We start from the raw sequence: 24,650 nt of genomic DNA, 5'->3' as shown, positions 1-24,650 counted from the left end.
TCCAGCTCTTTGCACATATTTCATTTCAGTATTTTGCTTTGTCTTCCCACACTGCCCTTTGAATCTTCTGTTCAGCTCCTTAAGTTCTTGATTTCTCCCCTTTGCTTTGGCTTCTTGACACTGTAGTGCAATATTCAGGGTCTTGTCCGGCTTCCATCTTGGTCTTTTCTTCCTCCTCTGTCTTTATAATGACCTTTCACATTCTTTATGGGTGAGTATAAGCCATTGAAGACTGACCATCTTGCAGGGGATAAGGAGATAGGAAGCCCATCTACAAATCCACAACGGGACCTTTCAGTTACTAACTGAAAAGTCAGCAATTTAAGGCCACTTAATGGAGTCATAACCTCTGGCGGCCTCATAGTAAGGAGGTGCGCTGCAATCCCAAAGGTACACAGTTCAAACCCACCAACTACTCCACGGGACAAAGATGAACAAAGCCTTTTCCGGTTGGTTCCAACTCACCACGGCAGCAGAACAGAGGCTGCCCCTTGGGGTTCCTGGTCTCTAATCCTTATGGAATCAGACGGCCTCATCTTTCCCCCAAGGAGCAGCCGGCGGGAACACTCTGCATCCGCCAGGAGCCCTGCATTCAGGAGTTGAGGAGCTCGTCAGGGTGATCGTCATTCTAGGGAGCCTCCACTCTCAACCGGTCCTGTCGATTGGGTTTTCTGTTTGTGCTTTCATTTTTAGGAATTTGAGATTCCGTTCCCCATTTTTCTCCCATCCTATTAGGGTGTGTCCACTGTGACCCTGCGAGAACCGTTGTTTGATGGCACCGGGGCACCGTTACAGTTCCCCGCTGTATCTGCTTCTTCTGATCTCAGGGCAGATGGGGCTCTGGGACGTGGCTGGTCTTTGATGACCAGGATTAGCGGCCCTGTGTACTCTTCGTAAGGACTTTCATCTGACTAAAACAGTGGTTAAATTAATTTTCTTTGCCAAAGAATTTTATTAGCATACAGTTCTACCCTGTGAGCTCTGTTATCGGTACCCACGTTATAGGCAGGGGGTCTTTTATTTGGAATCTGTCACTAAGGAGTCCTGGCCAAACAGCAGTTAAACAGTTAAGTGTTAGGGGCTGTCCAGTTGCTTTTGAATGGCCCCGTACAGGTTCCTAGGCAGTCATCTTTTCTTCCATGGAGCTGCTTGTGGATTCGAACCATCACCCTTTCTGTTCGCAGCCTGGCACTTAAACATTGCACCACTTGGACCCCTATCACAAAGGTAGGTAATTAAAATTAAACCTCAGTGCATTAGAATAGAAGGGTTTTGGTGTTTGGGGTTTTTTTTTGGTTTGTTTGGTTGGTTGGTTTTTCTTTTTGAGACTTATTACTATGTAGTTAGAAAGAATATGTGAAGCCAGACACTAGAGTCCGTTCACAATGAGATTTGAAAATCTTCTAACTTAGCACATAGCTTATGTTTTTCTAGAGAAGAAAAACAAATGAAGCTGAGAGAGGGAGACTGATTTGTCTCTGGGAAACGACTCCCTGTCGTGTACACTGGGAATCCCCACTTCCTTCCAAGGGTCAGAAGTCAGTTTGGAGGCTTCTCCTGACCCAGGCAGCTGCCGGAGCTGACAAAACCAAGACCAGCAGGTTAGACAGCAGGCTGCTGGCCTCTGAGGCTAAGGAGGCTGCCTGGAAAATCTGGCTCAAGTTCAAGTAACCAGAGGTCACATGGTGGCAGGACAGATACAGAATCCCAGATGAGCCAAAACAGAGAAGAAAAAAAAAGCCAGGGAGCCTTGCCAGATCTTCCGTGTATATTTAATGCGTGCCACACCCAAGGAAACTCCTTTATCAACGGGTTGGCTGCTCATAGCAGATCTTATCATGCCAGTGATTTTATATTCCAGGTCACACCGAGGGAGGTCGCATGGGGGGGGCATACCTCAGAGGGATTGTGGGCTCAGTTCCAGAACACTAGAGTACAGAAAAGTGAGCTACAACAAGCTTTGGTTTCCCAGACTTAGACTATGCTGTAGTCTGCAATAATGCTGTTGTTGATTGCCTTCAAGTCGAACACAACTCATAGTGACCCTATGCACACAAGGCTTGAAGCCCCTCTACAGCTATCGACATTTATCAGAGTTCATGGAGTTTCCGGAGGCATGCCGTTTAGGAGGTGGATGCCCAAGTTCGATCATGTTGTTGTTGTTTAGTGCTGTTGAGTCGTAGACGACTCATAGCGACCCTATGAACGAACAGCCTGAGCACTGTTCGTACATAGAGTTTCCAGAGGCAAGCCATTTCGGAAGAGGATGCCGCTCCTGCTTCCAGGCTTGATTTAGTCGGGAAGCTCCAGCCAACACTGTCCACCATGGGTGCCCATTACCACGATTGGCACATCACTGTCACAGGCTTCAGCATCACAGCAACCACGAGTTACCTCTGTACAGCAACGCACAGACCAGTGCTAGTTCGATCATAGCAGTATGAAAATGTTTCTGACCCTGGGGACTGGGTTTGGCCCCAGAGCTATGTCCTTGTTTTGACCATTTTCCTTCATCTGGTTGCGCTTTGGCAGGCTCCTTTCTGCAGACAGTAGCCCTGTTGTTGAGTCCGTTCAGACTCTGCAGACCATGTAGAACAGAGGAGGCCTGCCCGGAGTGCTCCCAGGCTCTGAGGCTCCATCGCAGCCAACGTCCATCTTTCCTCCCGAGTGAGCGGTGCTGGTGGATTTGAACTGCCAGCTTGTTGGTTAGCCCTTGATTCGTTGAGCCTCCGGGCCTCCTTCTTCTAGGTGACGTGGTAAGAGAACTCTGGTGGCCGAGCAGTCAAGCATCGGGTGCCCACCAGCAGGTGGGTGGGCGCTTGACACCTGCTTACCCAGCAGCTCCATGGGTGAGACACCTGCCAGTCGCGCCTGTGAAGATGGCAGCATGCGAAGCCCCACGGGCTGGTTTTCCTGTCAGCCGAGGTAGCTGCACGTCAGAACAGACTGCACCACGACCAGTGGAATAGCAACATGTAAGCTGGACAGTGACGAGGGAGGATAGAAGGACAGTAGATGCCTTTGAGCTGTGGTGCTGGAGAAGAGCATTGAATATACCATGGACTGCTAAGAGAATGAACAGGTTTATCCTGGAGAGGATGAAACCAGGCTGCTCCTTGGAGGCAAGGATTCTGGGGCTTCGTCTGACATACTTTGCACATGTTGCAAGGAGGGACCAGTCCTTGGAGAGGGACGTCAAGCTTGGGAGGGTGGAGGGACAGAGGAGAGGAAGATCCTCTATGAGGTGGATCGATTCTGTGATTGCGGTGGTGAAATGAGTGTGTCGGAGATGGCGAGTTTGGTACAGGATAGAGCGGCATTTAGGGCTCTTGTACGTAGGATCTCTGTGAGTCACAAGCGACTTGACGGCATATAACAAGAAGCTGGACAGTGACTAGAGATGATAGAAGAATAGATGCCTTTGAGCTGTGGTGCTGGAGAAGAGTATTGAATACACCGTGGATTGCTAGGAGAACAAACAGGTTCAACCTGAAGAGGGTGAAGCCAGGCTGCTCCTTGGAGGCAAGGATTCTGCAGTTTCGTCTAACTAACATACCTTGGACATGTGGCAAAGAGGGACCAGTCCTTGGAGAGGGACGTTATGCTTGGGAGGGTGGAGGGACAGCACAGGAGAGGAAGATCCTTGATAAGATGGATTGATTCAGTGACTAAGGTAATGGGGGTGGATGTATCAGAGACAGTGAGGTTGGCACAGAACAGAGCAGGGTTTAGGCTGTTTCACACAGGGTCACTATGAGTCACAGGTGACTCAACGGCACATAACAACAACAAAAGAGATGTTCGCTTGCTTAATATCTTCCAGACTTGAAGCCTTTGCAGGAGACCCAGGAGTTACCTCCACAGAAGGAGTTTGATGAAGAAGAGTTGTCCTTGGCACGGATGATGGGAGGATTTGGAACCTGTACCCTGGAATGTTCCATAGGAGGAGGAGTCGGGGATTCTGGCGTGGTGCTTGGGAAGCAGAAGGTGAGTAGGCATGAGAGTGCCGTCTTCCTCAGGGGGACGGAGCCACGCTGCCAACCCAAAGGCCGGGCCTCGTCGGTGGTTCAAATCCACCTGCTCTAAGGGAGAAAGCCAGATGTACCACCCCAGACACCCCCAGGGGAGGGTCCGCTGTGAACCCACTCCACACTGACAGTGAGTGGAGAGGGGGTTTGTGGAGGGAGCATGTAACCCCCGACTGCAGTCTCTATGGGGGGAGTTTCTTTTGGAATGTAGGACCTCATACAGACGAGATTCCTGCTTAAGAGGTAAGACTATGTGGTGATACTTGAGAAAAGCGTCATAAAATCAGTTGTGATGAATCACAGACAAGCTGTGCTGTTCACAAACACTTGACATGTAATCGAGGTGAGAGATGTGAGCAGAAGCTCAGCCAGTCCTTGCCCCTTCTCAGAGTCTTAGTCCCGGGAAGAGCCACGTGCGTGCAGATGGGAGCATGTGACTGTGGGAGGGCCTTCGTGTCCATGGGAGGGCCTCTGTCTGTGGGAGGGCCTCCATGATGTCGGGAGGGCCCCTGTGTCCGCGGGAGGGCCCTTGTGTCCGCGGGAGGGCCTCTGTGACCGCGGGAGGGCCTCCGTGACCGGGGAAGGGCCTCTGTGACCGCCGGAGGGCCTCTGTGACCGCTGGAGGGCCTCCGTGTCTGCAGGAGGGCCTCTGTCTGTGGTAGGGCCTCCGTGTCTGCGGGAGGGCCTCCATGTCCGTGGGAGGGCCTCTGTCTGTGGGAGAGCCTCCGTGATATCAGGAGGGCCTCCGTGTCCGCGGGAGGGCCTCCGTGACCGGGGGAGGGCCTCCGTGACCGGGGGAGGGCCTCCGTGACCGGGGGAGAGCCTCCGTGACCGGGGAGGGCCTCCGTGTCTGTGGGAGGGTCTCTGTGACCTTGGGAGGGCCTCCGTGTCCGTGTCCGCGGGAAGAGCTCCATCACCGCAGGACAGTTCACACTACGTGGCTTCTCCTGCTCCTCTCCAGAGTTGCCCTTTCTCACTGGAAGAAACCACAAGGGATCCACTGGGACAGGTTCCTAGAGGTTGTGCAGCTTTCCCAAGGAGAGTGAACAGACACATGTCTGTTATCTGGTGTTGACAGGAGTCAGAAACTGTTCACACTGATTTTCTTTTTCCCTTAAACATAACCACGTATCTCTGTAGTGACACGACCAGACCAGTTTAGTGAATGACTTGGATTCCTCAGGAACCTCGTTGACAACCTGGGTTATGCACATGTTACAGCCTTGCTCACCGAAACTGAGGGGGACCTGAAGTATTTGCTGCAGGTCAAGGACTGTAGTCTTCAATATGGATTGAAGTTTAGCATCAAGAGGACAAAGACTCTCATCGCTGGGCCAACTGGCAGCACCGTGATAGATGGAGAAGAGATTGAGGTGGTTAACAATTTTCAGCTTGCTCAGCTCTGCAGTCAGCTCTTGTTACTAGCAGTCAGGAAATCAGAAGACGAATTGCACTGGGGAAGTCTGCTATCAAGGACCTCTCCAGAGTGCTGAGGAGCAATGATGTCAGTCTAGAGACCAGGGTGCGCCTGATCCAGGCCGTGGTCTTCACAGTTACATGCTGTGCCTCAGAGAGCTGGACAATGACTAAGGATGATAGAAGAATTGATGCCTCTGAGTTGTGGTGCTGGAGAAGAGTCTTGAATTTATATACCATAGACCACCAGGAACACAAATAGGTCTGTCCTGGAGAGGGTGAAACCAGGTTTGTCCTTGGAGGCTAGGAATTTGAAGCTCCGTCTCACATACTTTGGGCACGTGGTCAGGCGGGACCAGTCCTTGGGGAGGGACATCCCTTGGAAGGGTGCAGGGGAGGAAACCCCCGGATTGTTTGACGTGATAACTGGGGCAGTGGGATTAGGTGTATCAGAGTCAGTGAAACTGGCTCAGGATGGGGCGGAGCTCAGAGCTGTTATGCATTGGGTTGCTGTGAGTTGTAGGGGACTCGACAGCACATAACAACTCGGGAAACTTAGTTGCAAATTTTTAAAATTTATTTTCTTGTTGGTGAAAATATACACAGCAAAATGTGCACCCATTCTCCAGGTCCTAAGTATAATGCTCACTAACGTTGGTTGTATAGGGAGCACTGGTGGCCTAGTGGTAGGAAGCTGTGCTGCAATCCCAAAGGCACATGGTTCGAATCCCCCAGCTGCTTCATGGGAGAAGATGGACAGTCTCCTCCCATGCGAGTAACTGCTTCTGAACACCCGTTGGAAGGTCAGCGGTGGATCGGTTCCGACTTGATGGTACACAGCGACAACAACAACGTGGGTTATATTCTTCACATTTTGTCAGCACTCCCTTCTCGGTGTCTCTCTCCCTTGATGTAGGCACTCTACCCTCTGAGCTTCTCATCTGGGATTTAAAACATGCTGTCCGCTTTGTTTTATATAGATACGGTTCTTTTAAATAGCACAGCACTCAAGACTGATAGTCTTTACTCTAGGAGCTAACCTGTTGCTCAGTTTAAACATGTCTTCAGGGGATGGGAGCACTCGAAGGCTTCACGAGCTGCCCAGAGCAGTGGTCTTGGGGATTCCACCGACGTGCGTGGGTCCAATGGGTCTGGATTCTTTGACTGGAAGTGCTCCTTCCGATTCCTGCCGCTTCGGTCGGTGGCGTCCTGAGCAGAGCCCTCACGGCCAGCAGTTGGGCACCTTCTAGTTCTTCTGTCTTGTGGTGGAGGGACCAGCTGTTCCTGGGACAGTCCTGTCATCTGGGTCCTTCTCTCGCTTTCCTTCCTTCTCTTTTGTTCCACATAGATTGAGACTGATTACTGTGTCATTGATGGCCCGGGTGACTCCTCGGATTCTAGGATATAAACGTTCAGTCTGTGATACACCACTGACTGGAATATCCCACAAACGTGGTTACACTTGTTGCTACAGTAACTCCTTGGCAGCGTGTGCACAGAACCTATCTCCATAGAGCTGTGGGGGCCCATAAACACGGGATGCTCAAGAATATGTTTGCCCTTCTCAGGACCTGGGGATTGTCAGGGGCGTGGCTGCAGACTTCTACCCGCTGAAGGATTTCTCTAAGAATGCGATGCAGGAGAACCATGGTGACCCGGGGTCAGCAGGTAAGGAGGTGTCTGTTCCCAAACTGCAATGTTCCTTCCAGGCCTCCCTTTTTCTCTATTTTGAATCCTTGTGGGGAGGGGAGGGAAGAGTGGGGTATCTTCTGAAGAGCCAGTCTCAATCTGTGCTCCCAGTTTCCAAGGTAAGAGTTTGACATTTGTAGAGCTGGTCAGTCTATTGTGGAGGCCTGGAATGATGCAGAGGTTTAATGGGCTCCACTCCTAACCAAAGAGAGTCAGGTTCACTAGAAAGTCCTCCAAAGAAAGATCTGGAAATCTGCCTCCAAAAACGTCCACAGCTGAAGACCAATGAGCCGACGGTCGGGCTCTGACACAGCAAGGAGGCCGCGGTTCACGGTCGGTTGATGCTGGTGAGCACCACTCCCACGGGAAGCACCAGCTGTCATTTATGTCACACGTTCCCCGACTTTCTGTTTCTTCCTGTTATGTCACTTTGAGGACCCAGGGTCAGTTGTCTGTTCTGAATGCCAGTAATCTAACCAAACGTCACCTGTCTTCATAGGTACAGGACGCAGAGTTTCTGAGGCAGACCTGGCCTTTGCAGAGCCCAGGACAGAGCCCCAGGGGGTGAGACGAGAGCAGGCTGGAGGTCCCTTCTCAGGTGAGCTCAGGAGGGTGAGGCGTGAGAAAGCCATGCGGCTTCCAGTTGACCTATTTTCAGGGGACAGAGCCTCCCCGCAGTGCATGGTCACTGGTCGGGGGCTGTCACCTTGGCCGAGACTCCTCGCGGTGACCACACACGCAGCAGAACCAGACACAGCCCGGGCCCGCACCGTCTTCATAGTCCCTGCCGGGCTTGAGCTGCTGCTGTCCTCCGCGTCAGCCCCCTTCACCGAGGGTCTTTATCTTGTGTGCTGGGCCTCCGTTGGCCCTGGGCTCTCCCCTCAACACGCCCCGAGTGTGCGAGGTACGTCTTGCCGTCCTCGTGTGCTGTGGACAGCACCTCCCTCTCCTCCTTCCCACTTTGTGTGAATCCCGACAGTATTGGGAGGAGGGGAGAGAGAGGGTCTTCATACCCTGGAGAACCAAAACCAAGCCAGCCGTTGTCCAGGTGATTCAAGTTCAGAGACCCTTAGCCCAGAGGAGACCTGCCCGGTAGGGTATCTGAGGTCTTTAGTGTTTGGAGAGCAGACCGCCCCGCTCTCTCCTGCAGCAGGTTCAAACCACTGACCTTCGGGTGAGCCCCCACGTGCTTTACCACCCACCGCCCGGCTCCTGTGAAGACGCTCTGCCTCGTCCCGCAGTGTACATGGGGTGGACAAGGGGTGGGTGGCAAGGCAGGTTGTGCTGGGCTGCCGACTGAAAGACTGACCATGTGCACCCCCAGCCTCACTGGGGTGGGGGGGTGGGAAGGTGAGGCAGGCTGGCTCTGTTAGCAGTTAGAGGCTGGGGAGCACAGTGGGCCAGCCTGAACCATCCCTTAGGCCGTCCTGTAGACTGTCCCGTCGACTGTCCCTTAGGCCATCCTGTAGACTGTCGTAGATTGCCCTGTAGGCCGTCCTGTAGACCGTCCCATAGACTGTCCTGTAGACTGTCCCATAGGCTGTCCCATAGACCACCTTGTAGACTGTTGTAGACTGTCCCGTAGACCATCCCATAGACTGTCCTGTAGGCCGTCCTGTAGACCACCTTGTGGACTGTCGTAGACTGTCCCGTCGACCGTCCCATAGACCATCCTGTAGCCTGTTGTAGTTTGCCCTGTAGACCATCTGTAGGCTGTCCCATAGTCCTGTAGGCCACCCCATAGACTGTCCCGTAGGCCGTCCCGTAGACCACCTTGTGGACTGTCCTAGACTTGTCCCATAGGCCGTCCTGTAAACCACCTTGTAGACTGTCGTAGACTGTCCCGTCGACCATCCCATAGACCGTCCTGTAGCCTGTTGTAGTTTGCCCTGTAGACCATCCGTAGGCTGTCCTGTAGTCCCGTCGACCATCCCGTAGGCTGTCCCGTAGACCGTCCTGTAGACTGTCATAGATTGCCCTGTAGACCGTCCCATAGGCCATCCCATAGGCCACCTTGTAGACTGTTGTAGACTGTCCCGTAGACCGTCCTGTAGCCTGTTGTAGTTTGCCCTGTAGACCATCCGTAGGCTGTCCTATAGTCCTGTAGACCGTCCCATAGACTGTCCTATAGACCGTCCTGTAGGCCGTCCTGTAAACCACCTTGTAGACTGTCGTAGACTGTCCCGTCGACCGTCCCATAGACCGTCCTGTAGCCTGTTGTAGTTTGCCCTGTAGACCATCCGGAAGGCTGTCCTGTGGTCCTGTAGGCCGCCTCATAGACTGTCTCGTAGGCTGCCCCGTAGACCATCCTGTAGACTGTCATAGACCATCTGTAGGCCATCCCATAGTCCTGTAGGCCGCCCCGTACACTGTCTCGTAGGCTGCCCCGTAGACCATCTGTAGGCCATCCCATAGTCCTGTAGGCCACCCCGTAGACTGCCCCGTAGGCCGCCCCGTAGGCTGCCCCGTAGGCCGTCCCAGCTCCACGGCAGTGAATGTTTCTGCGTTAGCACTGCGCTCACCCACTTCTCGTTCAGGCGATTCCTCCGTTCCAGCACCCACAAAGGAACCACTCACTTGTCGGTATCTTGCAGGCCCGCAGTCGGCTCGGGAGACCCAGGAATTCTTGCTGAAGCAGGACACATGCAGGGAAGTGGTGTCAGATACGATTGCCAGCACGGACCTTGGGTGTCCCCTCTTCAGAGAGAAGTGGGTCCCTGTTGGCGTGTGTGGAAGGAAGTGTGTGGATCCGGAGACCCTGTCCCAGCGCGAGGTCTTCTCCCATGCCGATGGCCTCTCCAGGGACCCGGGCCGGCTGGTTGGCGGATCTGGGAGGGGATTCTGTTCAGATGGTTCGGAGGCGGCGGTCCACGGTCTTCAGGTGGTGAAGAAGGAGTTCTCCAAACCCCCGCTGGCCGTGAGATGCGCAGGCCTTGGTGCAGGGCAGAGCCCCTTCCGATGCAGCGAGTGCAGGAAGACGTTCATGCAGAGCTCGTCGCTGACTGCGCACCGACGTGTCCACAGCGGGGAGAAGCCCTACCGCTGCGGCCAGTGCGCCCGGGCCTTCAGCGACGGCTCGTCGTTCGCATGCCACCGGCGGGGCCACAGTGGCCGCCGGCCCTACGAGTGCGGCCAGTGCGGCCAGGCCTTTGTCCAGAGCACGGCCCTCGCGCGCCACCGGCGCTGCCGACACGCGGCCGAGAGGCCCTTCGGCTGTGCGGACTGCGGCAAGGCCTTCAGCGACCACGTCGGGCTCAGCCAGCACCAGCGCGTCCACAGCGGCGAGAAGCCCTACGGCTGCGGCCAGTGCGGCAAGGCCTTCCGCTACGGCTCGTCCCTGACCGTGCACCAGCGGGTGCACACCGGCGAGAAGCCCTACGAGTGTGCCGTGTGCCGCAAGGCCTTCGGCCACCACGCGTCCCTCACGCAGCACCGGCGGGTGCACTCCGGGGAGAAGCCCTTCGCCTGCCAGGAGTGCGGGAAGGCCTTCCGTCAGAACATCCACCTGGCCAGCCACCTGCGCACCCACACCGGCGAGAAGCCCTTCGGCTGTGGCGACTGTGGCAAGGCCTTCAGCATCAGCTCGCAGCTGGCCACCCACCGGCGCGTGCACACCGGGGAGAAGCCCTTCCGCTGCCCGCTGTGCAGGAAGGCCTTCACGCAGAAGGCGCACCTGGCGCAGCACCACAAGACGCACACGGGCGAGAAGCCATACGCGTGCAAGGAGTGCGGCAAGGCCTTCAGCCAGACCACGCACCTCGCCCAGCACCGGCGCGTCCACACCGGCGAGAAGCCCTACAAGTGTGGTGAGTGTGGCAAGGCCTTCGGGGACAACTCATCCTGCACCCAGCACCAGCGGCTGCACACCGGCCAGCGGCCCTACGAGTGCGTGGAGTGCGGGAAGGCCTTCAAGACCAAGTCCTCCCTCATCTGCCACCGCCGGAGCCACACGGGCGAGAAGCCGTACGCGTGCCCCGCCTGCGGCAAAGCCTTCGGCCACCGCCAGTCCCTCAGCGTCCACCAGCGGATCCACTCCGGGAAGAAGCCTTACGAGTGCGCGGAGTGCCGGAAGACCTTCGTCCAGATCGGACACCTGAACCAGCACAAGAGGGTCCACAGCGGGGAGCGGGCCTACGGCTGTAAGAGAAACAGGAAAGCCTTCAGGCAGATGGCGCCCTTCGCCCAGCACCAGAGAACGCAGAGCGGACAGGCGTCCGCCCGCCCTGCCCTGCCCGCCCCGGCCCGGCCTGTGGATCTCTTTCCCGCATTTCTCTGGAATCTGCCAGCCCTCTCATGACCACAGCTTCAGGGTATCTTTCCCCCTGGACTGTGTCAAGTTTAAAGACTGTGGTCCTGTCCTTTCTGTTCTGTTCCAAGCTTGTGCCTCACTCTGTACTCACCATGATTTTTTTTTTGTGATTCTTGGCCTCATGTGAAAAGTGTGTTGAGATCATGCGACGGAGTCTTTGATTGTGAGAACCTGGCAGTCTCTGGGCCAGGCCAAGTGTTCAGTAACAACAGGACTGGTAGAAACATTAGTTTTGGACCCTGAAGAGTCATCTTGGTCCACTGTGAAAAAAAGTGTTGCCTAAAATAGGGCTAGGGGATACCAAGGTTTAGAACAGACACAGACGTTCTGAAGGTCGATCAGGGAGGGTCGCCTCTCTGGGTTGGACACCTGGCTCCAGGGTGTGGCGTTAGTGTGGAGGCTTTCTGACTTCACTAAGTTAGGTGATGTGCCCGGTTGGTGAGAAACTCACCCTTCCTGGGGACAGTGCACATCTCAGTGACCAACAGATAAGCTGGCACGGGTCTGTCTAGTGGCTGAGTTCTGAAGGATCTAGAGAACAGGCATGGTTGGGCTCCCTGAAGCAGAACTGCCATGGTTTGCAGGAATCTGTACAGAGGGGGGCCCTAATCGATTTAAGCCCACACAACTTCATGGCGAAGCAAGTCATATTTGTGTCTGGCCCTTTACAGACTGAGTTCTAGAAACACTAGAGGAACCGTTAAAGGTAAACCGATCAGAGCAGGCATCAGTGCTGTGACTCGTGCCCCCATTCCTGCCGGCCGCTTTTGTGTAAGGAGCCGTGGTGGCATAATGTGCCGTACGTTCGCCTGCAAACCCAAAGTCAAGGTCAGGTTCACTTCCTACACACAGGACACCCCCCAAAGCCAGACAGTCTCATGGGTAAGGATTTGCAGGCTTGGGGACCCAGCGGAGGGGCACTGTGAGTCCTGGCAGCTGGACAGCAGTGAGCTTGTGGACGAGCCCCTCGGTGGAGCACTTAACACAGTCGGTAGTCAGCCAGGGTCCTCCCAGAAGCACCGCAGCACATGACTTAGGACCTTCTTTGAGTCACAATTGCAACTGGTGGGTTGGTTTTTTTGTGCGGCTTGTGAGCTAAGACTGGTTTTCCACTTTTTTTGTCATTGATAAAAGTGAAGTATCTTCTGTCACCATTCTATAATTTTAAGGTCAAATCACCTGACATTCATGACCTTGTCTAATTATATGAGATTCACATTTCAGTATTCCTTCGTAAAGTTACATTGGAACATAACTGCTTATTTCTTTAGGTGCTGCTCATGGCTCCTTTCAGAAACCTCTAACAGTGGGGTTGAAAAGAAGCGATGGCAACTGTATGTCCAGCAAAACCAGAAATGACTAGCCGTCCCTGTAAAACATTAGCCAACTCCTGCGGTAAACCAGAGGCCCCTAAACTATAAATCACAGGACACATCCACCTGCTGCAAGTTTTTGAAAATGGAATTTTACGGGACTACAGCGCTATTTTTTTATGGTGGTTTACACACTGGTAGTGAATACTTCCTTGGTACCTTGGTGGTACTGAATACAGCTGACCCTTAAACAGTAGCGTTTTGAACTGCACACGTCCACCTACATGCAGATGTTTCATTTCTTGCTGCTGTCACAAGATCGAGCATTGTGAGATCTGCTTAAAACGCCATTAAGTGAACAGTTCATCTCTCCGGTCGATGGCGGCTTCTCACACAGTTGGAGAACTGCAGATGAGGACTTTGTGGAGAGAACTGCTCACGCAGGCATGAGCGTCACGTGGCGTTTGGAGCAGATCCTCAGTGCGGGGGCTGACTGAACCCACAGTGAGGAGAAGCTCTGCGAGTAGGTGAGTCCACGCCACTCAGAGCCGAGCTGGGAAGGGTCTGCTGGAGGTTACACAGGGGTTTTCAGCTGCACAGGGTGTCATGCCTCCTCCACACGTTTCAGGGGTCAGCCGTTAACCACAGTAACACCACATCCACTGCCATTGTCGTTGTTGTGTTCTCCCGAATCGGAACTGACCCACAGCTGACCCTCCGGCAGGTTTTCAAGGCTGGAACTGGCATTGCCCATTTTTCTTCCACAGAATCCAGAGGTGGATTCAAACTGTGTACCTTTCGGTTGGCCACGCACCTCCTCACCACTAAGCCACCAGTGTTCCCTCACTGCCACTCCGGCGATTCTGAGTCATGGTGACTGTCACCAGATTTCCAAAGCTACAGATCTTAGGAGAGTGGAGGTGTGCACTCACACGCATCACCTTTCTGTTGGCAGCCCTCCGGTGACGCATTGTGCCACCAGGGCTAGGAGCCCACAAAGTCACGAATAACTTTCATTTTACTGAGCAATGTTTGCCGACCACCTTTTGGGGCAGAGACGTTTTTAAGCTTTCCACGACAGCACTGCAAAACAAGAAAGCAAGTTTTAAAGCAGTTTGTTGAAGAATGTCAGTGAAATTAAATGACTGTCAGACGATAAGAAAATACAGTAGTCCATTACTCCACCACACCCCTTGTTTTGTTTTCTGAGGTTGCGGTTTCCCAAGGTCTCAGAACATTTCGATCAGGTGCTGTTCTGAGCGGTGTGCAAAATCTCACCCGTGCCAGGGACATCTGGGCGAGGAGCTAGCTGTGCTGTGCCAGCAGGTGTCCAACAGTGCCCACCTGGGGCAGCCTGGATACCTGCTGTTTGTGTGCATAGGAAGAATTACATGTACAGGGCTCACACTGTCCATGGGTTCAGGCATCCTCTGCGAGTCTTGGAACTTACTCCTATAGACAGGGAGGCACTGCATCTCCCAGCCCTGAGGGAAGATGGGCAGTTTACTCCTGGGCAGTTCACAGCCTATGAAAACCAGCTCAAGGGTCTGCTATGAATCAGTTTGACCCCATGGCTATGAGTTTGACTAATAAAGACAGAAATAAGGTATTTTTCTAGATAAACAATTCTGTTAATTTTTTTAAAAAATTGTGATTCTAAGCAGAATCCCAGTGGAATGTGTTTACTCTGATTTTTTTTATTTGAACATGTCGGGCAAGATTTTTGTTGTGTACCGTTGGGTCGGAATCGACCCATAGCTGACCCTCTGGTGGGTTTTCAGAGGCAGTTAGTTGCAAGGGAGGAGATTGTCCATCCTCCCCCACGTTCTGGAGCCTTCTGGTGGCTTTGAACCGTGTGCTTTCAGGATTGCAGTGCCTCTTCTTGCCACCAGGCCACCAGAGCCCCCTAGTTGGGCAAGATTTGTGAAATCCATTTCTGTGCATGTGAAATATTGTTAGATAATAAAGCTGGTCTTTAAGTAAATGCTGGTAAAGAGTCTTTGATACATTCTTGTTCCATCTCTCCCTCGAAATTGGATGCATGCTTTGGGTCTTCAGAGCAGCTTAAAAAAAGTCTATTTAAGGTCTCTAACAACCAAGTGTTAGAGGCGAATAGAATGTGTTGCCCCCTGAGGGACTGTCCAACTCTCACATGCATCCTTCCATGTGTCTTGGCACTGTGGGTCTAGGAAGTTCTCAGCAAAGTGACCTCAGATCCAAATGATGCCCATTCTACTCATGGCTCTTCCTTATCGGTAATAGTGAGAGGTAACCCTTCCTCTATGTCTTTTTCTCTCTTATAAGATGAAATGTGTGACTCAAAAAAGAGTTTGGCTTAAGTAAGGAAAGTACTTAAGTCATGCCTTCTTTGTAAGGCTGTGACTCATGACAGAGCCCACATTGATCCTAGATCATTAACATATGTTGTTATGTGCCATCAAGTCGTCTGCAACTCATAGCGACCCTATGCGCTGAACTCTGCCCTATCCTGAGCCAGTCTCATGGACTCTGACATTCCCACCACCATTACCCCAGTTACTATGTCAATCCATCTCATCCGGGGTCTTCCCCTCCTGTGCTGTGCTGTCCCTCCACCCTTCCAAGTGTCCCTCTCCAAGAACTGGTGCCTCCTGGCCATGTGCCCACAAAGTATGTGAGAGATGGAGCTTCAAAATCCTCGCCTCCAAGGAGAGGCTTTATCTCACCCTCCCCAAGACAGACTTTTCTCTCGGCCCCTCCGCGCGCCGCCCCTTTCCAGCCACATCCTCCTCCCCCCTTCATCCTACTGTCCTCCTTCCCACCTTCAACCTCCCTGTCCCCTCCCCCATCCTCCCTGTCCTCCCTCCCCACGCCCCCGTCCTCTTCCTCTCCCCCCCAGCACCCCTTCCTCCTCCTCCCCCGCCCCCATGCCCCCATCCTCCCGGAGCAGAAGGGACTGGGCGGCGCGCGGGCTTCTGGGACCTGTAGTCCCGTGTCGGCTGCGCATGCACACTGAGCCGGGCGGGCCTGTCCGGCTCAGGTCATTGTCCCGGCATAGCGGCCAGGTGAGTCCCTGTCCCGGGCGGTCATGGGGACGGGGGCCTGGAGGACAGCCCCTCTCCACGCAGGACCTGTGCGGGGCTCGGCCTGTGCTCGGGCGGGAAGAAGGGAGATGGGCGTGCAGGGCGGGGGTGCGGAGAGAAGGGGGTGCAGGGTGGGGAGAGGGGCGTGCAGGGCGGGGGTACGGGGAGAGGGGCGTGCAGGGCGGCGGTGCGGGGAGAGGGGCGTGCAGGGCGGTGTGCGGGGAGAGGGGCGTGCAGGGTGGGGCGCGAGGAGAAGGGGGTGCAGGGTGGTGGCGCAGGGAGGGGGCGTGAGGGATCTGGGTGCAGGGAGAGGGGCGTGCAGGGCGGGGGCGCAGGGAGAGGGGCGTGCAGGGTTGGGGTGCAGGGAGAGGGGCGTGTGGGATCTGGGTGCAGGGAGGGGCGTGCAGGGCGGGGGCGCAGGGAGAGGGGCCGTGTCTGCCCCGGTGAGGGGAAGGTGAATATGAGGGACAGGAAAAGTCGGGGAGAATGGGCATTCAAGGATGCAGTGACCCGTGAGAGGGGACCTGGGGTGAGAGGAGTTGGGAGGTGAGGACTTGAGAAGGGGTCTCCATGAGAACTTTGGAGAGGGGAGACTTGTGTAGGGGAGTGAGAACCGGCAGGGCTGAGAAGGAGGAATGCGCAGAAGGGTGGGTGGCCATACAAGCTGAGGAGGGCCACGCAGACAGAAGTGGGGGTGAAGCTTTGGGAAGAAGGACCCTGTGGTGTGAGAGAGGATGACTTCTTGGCTGCCTGGACAAAGGAGCCATAAGGCATGAGGAGTGTCACTGGGATTAGAGAGGAGTGGGTGGGGCTGAGGGGTTTTGTGACACAGAGAGTTAGGGGAGGGGCTTGCTGGTGCACTGGGGTGTGCTGCAGAGAGACTTCTGGGCTGCATAAGGATGTTGGGTCTTAAGGTACGGGGTATTTGGACCCTAGAGTGGAGAGAGGAAGCTGTCATTGATGGTAGTGGTCCTGGGAGGAAGGTGAGTGGGGTATGCTTGGGTGTGTGTATTGATACAGTCCCCGATGATCTTCCCGTCCAGATGTGCCTGTGAGTGTGTTGTCTGCACAAGGTGGGGGGGGGCGCAGGGGGGCCTCTGCTGCCCCTTTCATGCATGCTGCCTGTAGGACGGAGTACAGCTGCTTCATAGGAATTCCAAGGCTGTAAATATTTTTCTTTTTTCTTCAAAAGACAAGGTTTATTTAGTTGCAGTGTGTGGTGTGTCTAGATGCTAATGGAGAGGACAATGACTAGAAAGGTATATTCGGATCCAGGTGACAAAGGATCTTACTGTCCAATTAAGAAGGTGACACTCTAAGCACACTACTTACTTATATCCACCACTCTTGATGCCACATTCTTTACAGAGGCCAAATTCTCCAATGCTTTATAAACTACCACCACTGACCTCCCTAAAGGAGATTAAGACACTAAAAGTCTGAATATAGGACACTCGTTTCAAGGGAAGCAAAGGACCTTGTCTGTTTCAGTTTCTCTTCCTAGATTTCTTGATGATCTTCGCATGGCATCTGTCTTTCTTTCTCTGTGCTTCCTTGCTTCTGTGTCTAATCTGCTCCCCTTGTATGAAGTAATTGGTGTAAGACACAGCCTGCTATGCCGCTGTGTGTCATCGACTTGGAAGCAACTCAGAGCTGAACTTCCAGCAAGTTTTCAGAGGCGGTTAAGGCTGTAAATCTTTACGGAAGCAGCTTGCCGCATCGTTCTTCCGCGCCAACATCCAGGAAAAAAGGATCATGTAATGTTTCAGTGCTGTCGTTTCTGTCATCAAGTCCATTCGTGACTCAGGTTGACAGAGTAGAAATCCCTCCTTGGAGGCGAGGCTTTGGAAGCTCCGTCTCACATACTTTGGCACGTGGCCGGGAGAGACAGGTCCTTGGAGAAGGACATCAGGCTCGGAAGGGTGGAGGGACAGCACAGGAGGAGGAGGACCCTGGATGAGATGGATGGACAGAGTAAATGGGGCAATGAGGGTAGGTGTGTTGGTCAGTGAGACTGGCTCAGGACAGAGCCGACTTCAGAGCTACTGTTCGTAGGGTCACTGTGAGTTGCAGGAGACTTGACGGCACAAAACAACAACAAAAATAACAAGGCTGTAAATGTATTCTTTCCCCTTTTTTGGTTATTATTTTTTAAAAATATTTTTTACATTTTATACTGGTTTACTTACACGTGGGACCATTCCCATTTCCTTGACCCCACTCTCCCTCCCCTCATCCAATTGTATGACCCTATAATTAACCCCTCCCACCCTACCCTGCCCATCCTCACCCCTCTGCTTCCCCCCCCACTTGGATCCTCATACTCATTCTACAGTAATGGTCTTATACAGTATTTGTCCTTGTGGGACTGAGTTAGTTCACTCAGCAAAGTTAGGTAATAATTTACAAAATCATTGCTCCTGCATGCTGCGTAGTATTCCATCATGTGATTGTACCATGATTTCTCGATCCATTTTGTGGTGGTTGGGCATTTGGGCTGTTTCCATGTTTTTGTGATGGTGTATAATGCTGCTGTGAACATTGGTGTACAAATCTCCATTTGTGCCTCAGTTCTCATTTTATTGGGGTGTATTCCAAGCAGTGGGATAGCTGGGCCCTATGGAATTTCCGTGTTCAGATTTCTGAGGAAATGCCAAACTGCCTTCCAGAGTGGCTGCACCAAGGCTGTAAATCTTTGTGGAAGCAGACGGCCTCACCTTTCTCCTACAGAGCAGCTGGTAGATTTGAATGACCGGCTTTTCTGTTAGTAGCCCATGTTAATCCACTGCACCACCAGTGTATATTTGCCTAGTTCCTACATGTCCTAATCACCGTCAGGATTTGCTGTTTCTCTACGTGTGTGTGTGTGTCTTGTCAGAAAGGCCTGGTCTCTCACTGTCCCTCTGTCCTCCTCCCACCCCTCACAGCCGTCTTGGCCCAGAAGGCCTGCCCACCTGTCACTGTAGGCTGCCCAGCTGCCGATGAGGTTTAGTGGACAGTGTTTGGTGGAACTCCCCAATTAAAACAAGCTTGGAAGCAGGAGTGGCATCCACTTCTGAAATAGTTTGCCTCAAGAAACCCTGTGAACTTGGAGAAACGATGAAAGTTATACAAGTGTTCAGGTCTTTCGTTCATAGGGTTGTTATGCATCGTCTATGACTTGATGGCACTTAACAACAACAGTGGCTTTTATGTACCAAGAATGGATGTGTAGGAGCTAGGGGCAGGCAGGAGTCCTTGACCTGGTGGATTTCACCTCCCAAGGGGTAAAGATGATAATAAACAGATAAAAGGGTGTCCGAGCTTCCAGACAAAGGAAAGACTCAGATCAAGTCTGGAAGTCAACTTGTAAAAAATTATCCACTGTTGAATAGAAAACTAGTTTGTTCTTTATACTTTTGTTCACATTGCATTTTTTTGAAAAAAATAAACAATAAAATTCAGCCTATGAAAACTGTCATGGATCACAACAATCTGGTCTACTTCTGTCTTAGTTATCTAAGAGAAATACCACTAGTATAACTAAATTCTCTTAGTTATCTAAGAGAAATACCACCAGTGGATGTCTTTAACACACAAATTCCTTTTCTCACAATTTTGGAGACTTGAAGTGTGAATGCAGCGTGCTGGCTCTAGGTGAAGGGATTTTCTCTCTGCTGGCTCTGGAGGAAGTTCTTTGTCTGTTTTTTACCATCTATGAGCCCAGGGTCCTTTGAAGAACTCATTGTAGGTAGGAATTGATCTCCTTTTGGGTCTGGAAAGTTCTTAGCATGAGGACCCCAGTTTCAACCAGCCCCTGGATCTTCCTTCTTGTGAAAGTAGGTCCTTCTACTCTCTGTTCTTTTAATCTCTTTTCTGTGTCAAAAGAGATGGACGCAGAATACAGGATGATCTTGTAGACTGCACTCTGCTGCATTAACATAACACAGCAGACGATTCACAAACACATAGGATGAGGGCATCAGATCATACATCATGGGACGATTACAGAATGCTCAGAACTTGGACTGGTCAAACTGACACATGTATCAAGGGGATACAGTTCTGTTCATAGCCACAGCAACTGACCAGAGAGATGGTTCTGGACCTGGTGGCATCTTGTTCCACATGATCAAAATCAGCAGGAGGTGAGTGTCAACCCGATGACTGGTCACTACGATGACCCATTTGTGAGAACCTCCCAGTGTGTTCTCACCATCCCCAACTTACTTCCTGTTGTTAGTGTCTACGTCACTCTCTTCTGAGCACTCTGCTGGCTGTCCTTTGATCCCTTTCCCAGAAGAACATTTCCTGTTCTCTCTCCTCACTTGGCATGTTGATCCTACCACCTTAAACCACTGTTGTCTTCACTTCATGGCCTCCTTTCATCGTCTGTAACTGAGAAGTTGTTATTTGAAACTGCTCACCTGTGCTGTAAACTCACTGAGTCAGTTCTAACTCATGGTGAACCTCCATTGGGTATTTTAGGCTGTGAATCACACCAGGAGGAGACTCCCTGCCTGTCTTCCTCCCGAGGAACTACTGTTGGAGACAAGCAGCCCTGAGGTTAGCAGTGCAACTCAACAGAAGACTACACGAAGAACTGATGCCTTTTTAATTGTGGTGTTAGTGAAGAGTATTGACCAAACTACGGGCTTCCAAAAGACCAAAGAAGTAGGTCTTGGAGGAGGTGCAAGCAGAGTGCTCCTTAGAGAGGAGGATGGTGAAACTTCCTCTCACATATTTGGGCTTGTCAGGAGGCGCCAGTCCTTGGAAAAGACATCATGCTTGGAAAATTAGAGGGTCAATGAAGAAGCAGAAGACCCTCAATGAGACAGATTGACATGGTAACTCGAACAACAGGCTTGAGCGTGGTGGAAATTGTGAAGAGGGCAAGATTGGGAGGGATTGAATAACAATGAAAGAGTTTTTCTTTTCAAGAAGAGTGAATTAGGGGAAGGGGGCGGGTAGGGAGAAAAGTGCAACAATGAATGACTGGAAACCCTAAGTCTCTGTAAACTTTCATTAAAATGAATTTTGTTGTTGTGTTGTTAAGTGCCGTCAATTCATAAGTGATTCATAGCGACCCTATGAACGAAAGTCTTCGACACTTGCGTGCATGACTTTCATCCTTTCTCCAGGTTCATAGGGTTTATGGAGGCAAGCTGTTTACGGAAGTGGATGACACTCCTGCTTCCACAAAATTAATGTTAAACACTTTTTAAAAGAGAAAATAAAAATCCTAAAGAAAAAAAAAGAAGGCAAAGTTTTGGCCTATTTTTCATAGAGTTGCTATGAGCCATTGACTCAATAGCAACGAACAGCCACATCTGTTCATTGTTCATTTTGTTTTCAGAGAGGAAGATCAGCAATGATGGCTGCAGCAATGGGGATTAAGCACAACAGAGTTTAGGAGGACGATGCAGGACGGGACGGTGTTCATTCTACTGCACACAGGGGTGCTGTGACTTGACAACGTTCAAGAACAACCATGTCTTATCCTATTTTTGGTTTCATCTTTGCCACCTCCATCTGTGTCTTGCTCACCACTGAGAGGCTGTAATTTGCAAATCTGCCTTCATTGTACTCTATCTTGGGTTTCATATCTTTATTTCCAACTTCATGAGTCCCAGGTAGCTATGTGTACATATTTATATCTTCTGTTTTGTTTGTTTTCTTGTTTATTTCCAGATTTGGGCACTAGACCTGACATGAAAGAAGCAGATCCAAAGGAGGGCATTTTGGAAGACAGACTGGCTTGTTGGGGGTTCATATTGGGGCCTACAAGGAATGGAGGTGGGGGGTCCCACCTCAGAAGGAGGATGGAAACAAAATGACTGGAGGGAAAGGCAGCCAGGAAGCACAGTGACCTGTTTGAACCCCCTGGAACTCCCCTGTGAGAATCAGCTCAATGGCTATAATGAGCTGAAGGCAGATTTCAACCAAAGCCCAATGGTGGTTCCACCAAAATTGGAAGACCCAGTGGGAAAAGGGAGTCAAACATTTGACATGCACAGACGGCACTTCTCGAGTAACTCAGACTTCAGTAAACTCCCCAGACTCTGTGTCGAGAAGAGATCCTACAACTGCAGCGAGTGTGGCAAGGCCTTCAGCCGGACCTCCTCTCTCATTAAGCACCAGCGGATTCACACAGGGGAGAAACCCTTTGAGTGTAACGTGTGTGGGAAGCACTTCATTGAACGCTCCTCCCTCACCATCCACCAGAGAGTCCACACAGGCGAGAAGCCCTACCAGTGCAGCGACTGTGGGAAAGCCTTCAGCCAGCGCATGAACCTCATCGTGCACCAGAGGACTCACACCGGAGAGAAGCCCTACATGTGCACCGTGTGCGGGAAGGCCTTCCGGAAGACCTCGTCCCTCACCCAGCACGAGCGAATCCACACGGGAGAGAAGCCTTACCTGTGTGGGGACTGTGGGAAGGCCTTCAGCCAGAACATGCACCTCGTAGTCCACCAGAGGACACACACTGGTGAGAAACCTTATGTGTGTGGTGAGTGTGGGCGGGCCTTCAGCCAGAACATGCACTTGACTGAACACCAGAGGACTCACACAGGAGAGAAACCCTACGAGTGTAAGGAGTGTGGGAAGGCCTTCAACAAGAGCTCATCCCTCACCCTCCACCAGAGGAACCACACCGGGGAGAAGCCGTACGTGTGCAATGAGTGTGGGAAAGCCTTCAGCCAGAGCTCGTACCTCATCCAGCACCAGCGGTTTCACATTGGTGTGAAGCCCTTTGAGTGCAATGAGTGCGGCAAGGCTTTTGGCAAGAACTCATCCCTGACTCAGCACCAGAGGATTCACACGGGTGAGAAGCCCTACGAATGTTACGTCTGCAGGAAGCACTTCACAGGACGCTCGTCTCTCATTGTGCACCAGATAATCCACACGGGGGAGAAACCCTACAGGTGCAACGAGTGTGGGAAATCCTTCAGCCAGAGCGCCTACCTCATTGAACACCAGCGGATCCACACGGGGGAGAAGCCTTACCGGTGCAGTGAGTGTGGGAGGTCCTTCATCAAGAACTCCTCACTCACCGTCCACCAGCGGGTCCACACGGGGGAGAAGCCATACAGGTGCAGCGAGTGTGGGAAAACCTTCAGCAGGAACACAAACCTGACCCGGCACCTGAGGATCCACACCTAGGAGATGCCTAGGGGTCGGGAGGGAGGGTACCTCTGTGTGGAGCTCTCTGTGGGATTCCCACTGTGCTGCTGTCTGCTGTGGAGTCATCTCAGAACATGTCCGAGGGCAGTTCAGTGGCTGTGATCACAGCAGAACTAGTTCACCTGGGCTTTCTTTGAGCCAGCAACCTTTAAGGTAGTGGCCAAGTACAACCACTGGGGAAGTCCAATCAACATTGTTAATGTAAGAGGTCCTTACATTGGTACACACAGGTAGATTGGTATTATGGAGGTCACAGGTGAATCTTACAGATGAGGGAGAAGCTTCAGTCCACAGACTTAGAAGACCTGTGAGGGATCAAGCCCATGAGTGTCTCTGCCATCTGTCACGTTTGTTTGCGGTTGTGTCGTGGTAACACAGCAGGCTATTAAAAGAATGGTCAGTGGTTCAAATCCATCAGGTGCTTCACAGGAGGCTCAGAACTATCTTGACATGGTGAATTTGCGTTGTGGTTGTGTGTGGCAGAGGTGGTTTGCCCTTAACCCTGGCCTAGCTCATGATGACCGCTCTGTAGGGTTTTCAAAGCCATGACCTTCATGCCACCATTGCTTCCAGTTGGTGGCTGATCCCTCAGCCATTCACTCCACCCTGAGTCAGAATCGACACCATGGAGGCTAATGTCATGTAACCTACAGGTCATCCGTTCAAACTTACCCATTGGCTCTGTAGAATATACCATCAATCTGATCCACCCAGAAACTGCACCGAGTGTGCTTTTGCTCTGCAGTATGCAAGGTTGTCATGAGTCCATTGACTCAGCCACAGTGCGTCTGGTTCTACACTGTGGTATCAGGTAGGAACCTAAGACATCTGAGTTGCACAGTCTTCTTTCTAAATAAATTGTTACACGACCCTGGACAAATATCTTCCTGTCTCCAGGTTTGTCTCCTCAGTGGTAAGGTGGAGGAGAGTATGCAACTGATGAACACGAGGGACATGTTTCCCTCTGAAAGCTCCACCCCAGCAGCCCAGGTGTCCAATTGATCCCTACCTGTGAACTGCCTTGATGGGTCAGGAGCTAGAGGGGCTTCAGTCCTCACTATATCTCACCCCCTATGACTCACCCTGTGGGCCACCAGGCATTGGGCATGTTCAAGTCTTCCATGGAAAAGAAACATCTTTTCCTGAGCTAGCAAGCAACAGATACTGCTTCAGATGCCAGCCCTCCTTAGAGCACTGTTGTATTTTTCAGTGAATTAAACTTACTTGAGGAAGGCCATGCCCCGTGTTGAAGAGGGACTGAGGGAGTGCTGCTGGTCTAGCTGGGCTGCCAACCAAAAGGCTGGTGGTTTGATAATGAGGCACAGCAGCTCCGAGGAAGAGAAGGCCTGGCCGTCCTCTTCCCTAGATTGCTGTTGACTGCTGTCGAGTCTGCTCATAATCAGAGTGACCCCCTGTACAACAGACACTGTCCTGTCCTGCATCCTTCTCATCATCTCTGCTGGGCTTCATTAAGCCCTGGGTGGTTCTTACTGTCAACACAGCCCTTTGAGGACTCTCCTCTTTTTGTCTGGCACTCTACCCATCCTGATATCCTTTCCAGGACCAGACCCTCCTGATAAGTCCCACATGCATGAGATAAAGTCTAGCCATCCTTGTGGGCAAGGACCAGCACTCTGGTTGCAGCGATTCCAAGGCAGAAGATCCAATA

The 24,650-nt window shown here is 52.2% G+C and overlaps 1 protein-coding gene across 1 annotated transcript; it reads left to right on the top strand.

Moving 5' to 3' along the window:
* Positions 1-3,903: 3,903 nt before the first annotated feature.
* On the top strand, positions 3,904-22,960 carry LOC102869169 (zinc finger protein 850-like). The gene is made up of 7 exons (XM_006901838.1): positions 3,904-3,987; positions 7,013-7,112; positions 7,633-7,731; positions 7,792-8,037; positions 9,728-11,037; positions 21,902-22,645; positions 22,712-22,960. Exons 1-7 carry the CDS (start codon positions 3,904-3,906, stop codon positions 22,958-22,960), a joined length of 2,832 nt encoding a protein of 943 aa, XP_006901900.1.
* The last annotated feature ends 1,690 nt before the right edge of the window (positions 22,961-24,650 follow it).

The sequence above is a fragment of the Elephantulus edwardii genome, unplaced genomic scaffold (assembly GCF_000299155.1).
Source record: "Elephantulus edwardii isolate Elephantulus edwardi_28Jun2011 unplaced genomic scaffold, EleEdw1.0 scaffold00348, whole genome shotgun sequence".
Classification (NCBI taxonomy): domain Eukaryota; kingdom Metazoa; phylum Chordata; class Mammalia; order Macroscelidea; family Macroscelididae; genus Elephantulus; species Elephantulus edwardii.
The sequence above is the reverse complement of the archived record's forward strand: the minus strand, read 5'-3'. Positions and strand labels throughout refer to the sequence as shown.

Excerpts from the sequence above, each read along its gene's own strand:
- LOC102869169 (XM_006901838.1), top strand. The coding sequence starts at position 3,904 with ATGGGAGGATTTGGAACCTGTACCCTGGAATGTTCCATAGGAGGAGGA. Across the intron at positions 3,988-7,012 it reads TGGTGCTTGGGAAGCAGAAG|GACCTGGGGATTGTCAGGGG; the intron begins GTGAGTAGGCAT and ends TGCCCTTCTCAG. Across the intron at positions 11,038-21,901 it reads AGTGCGTGGAGTGCGGGAAG|GCCTTCAGCCGGACCTCCTC; the intron begins GCCTTCAAGACC and ends GAGTGTGGCAAG.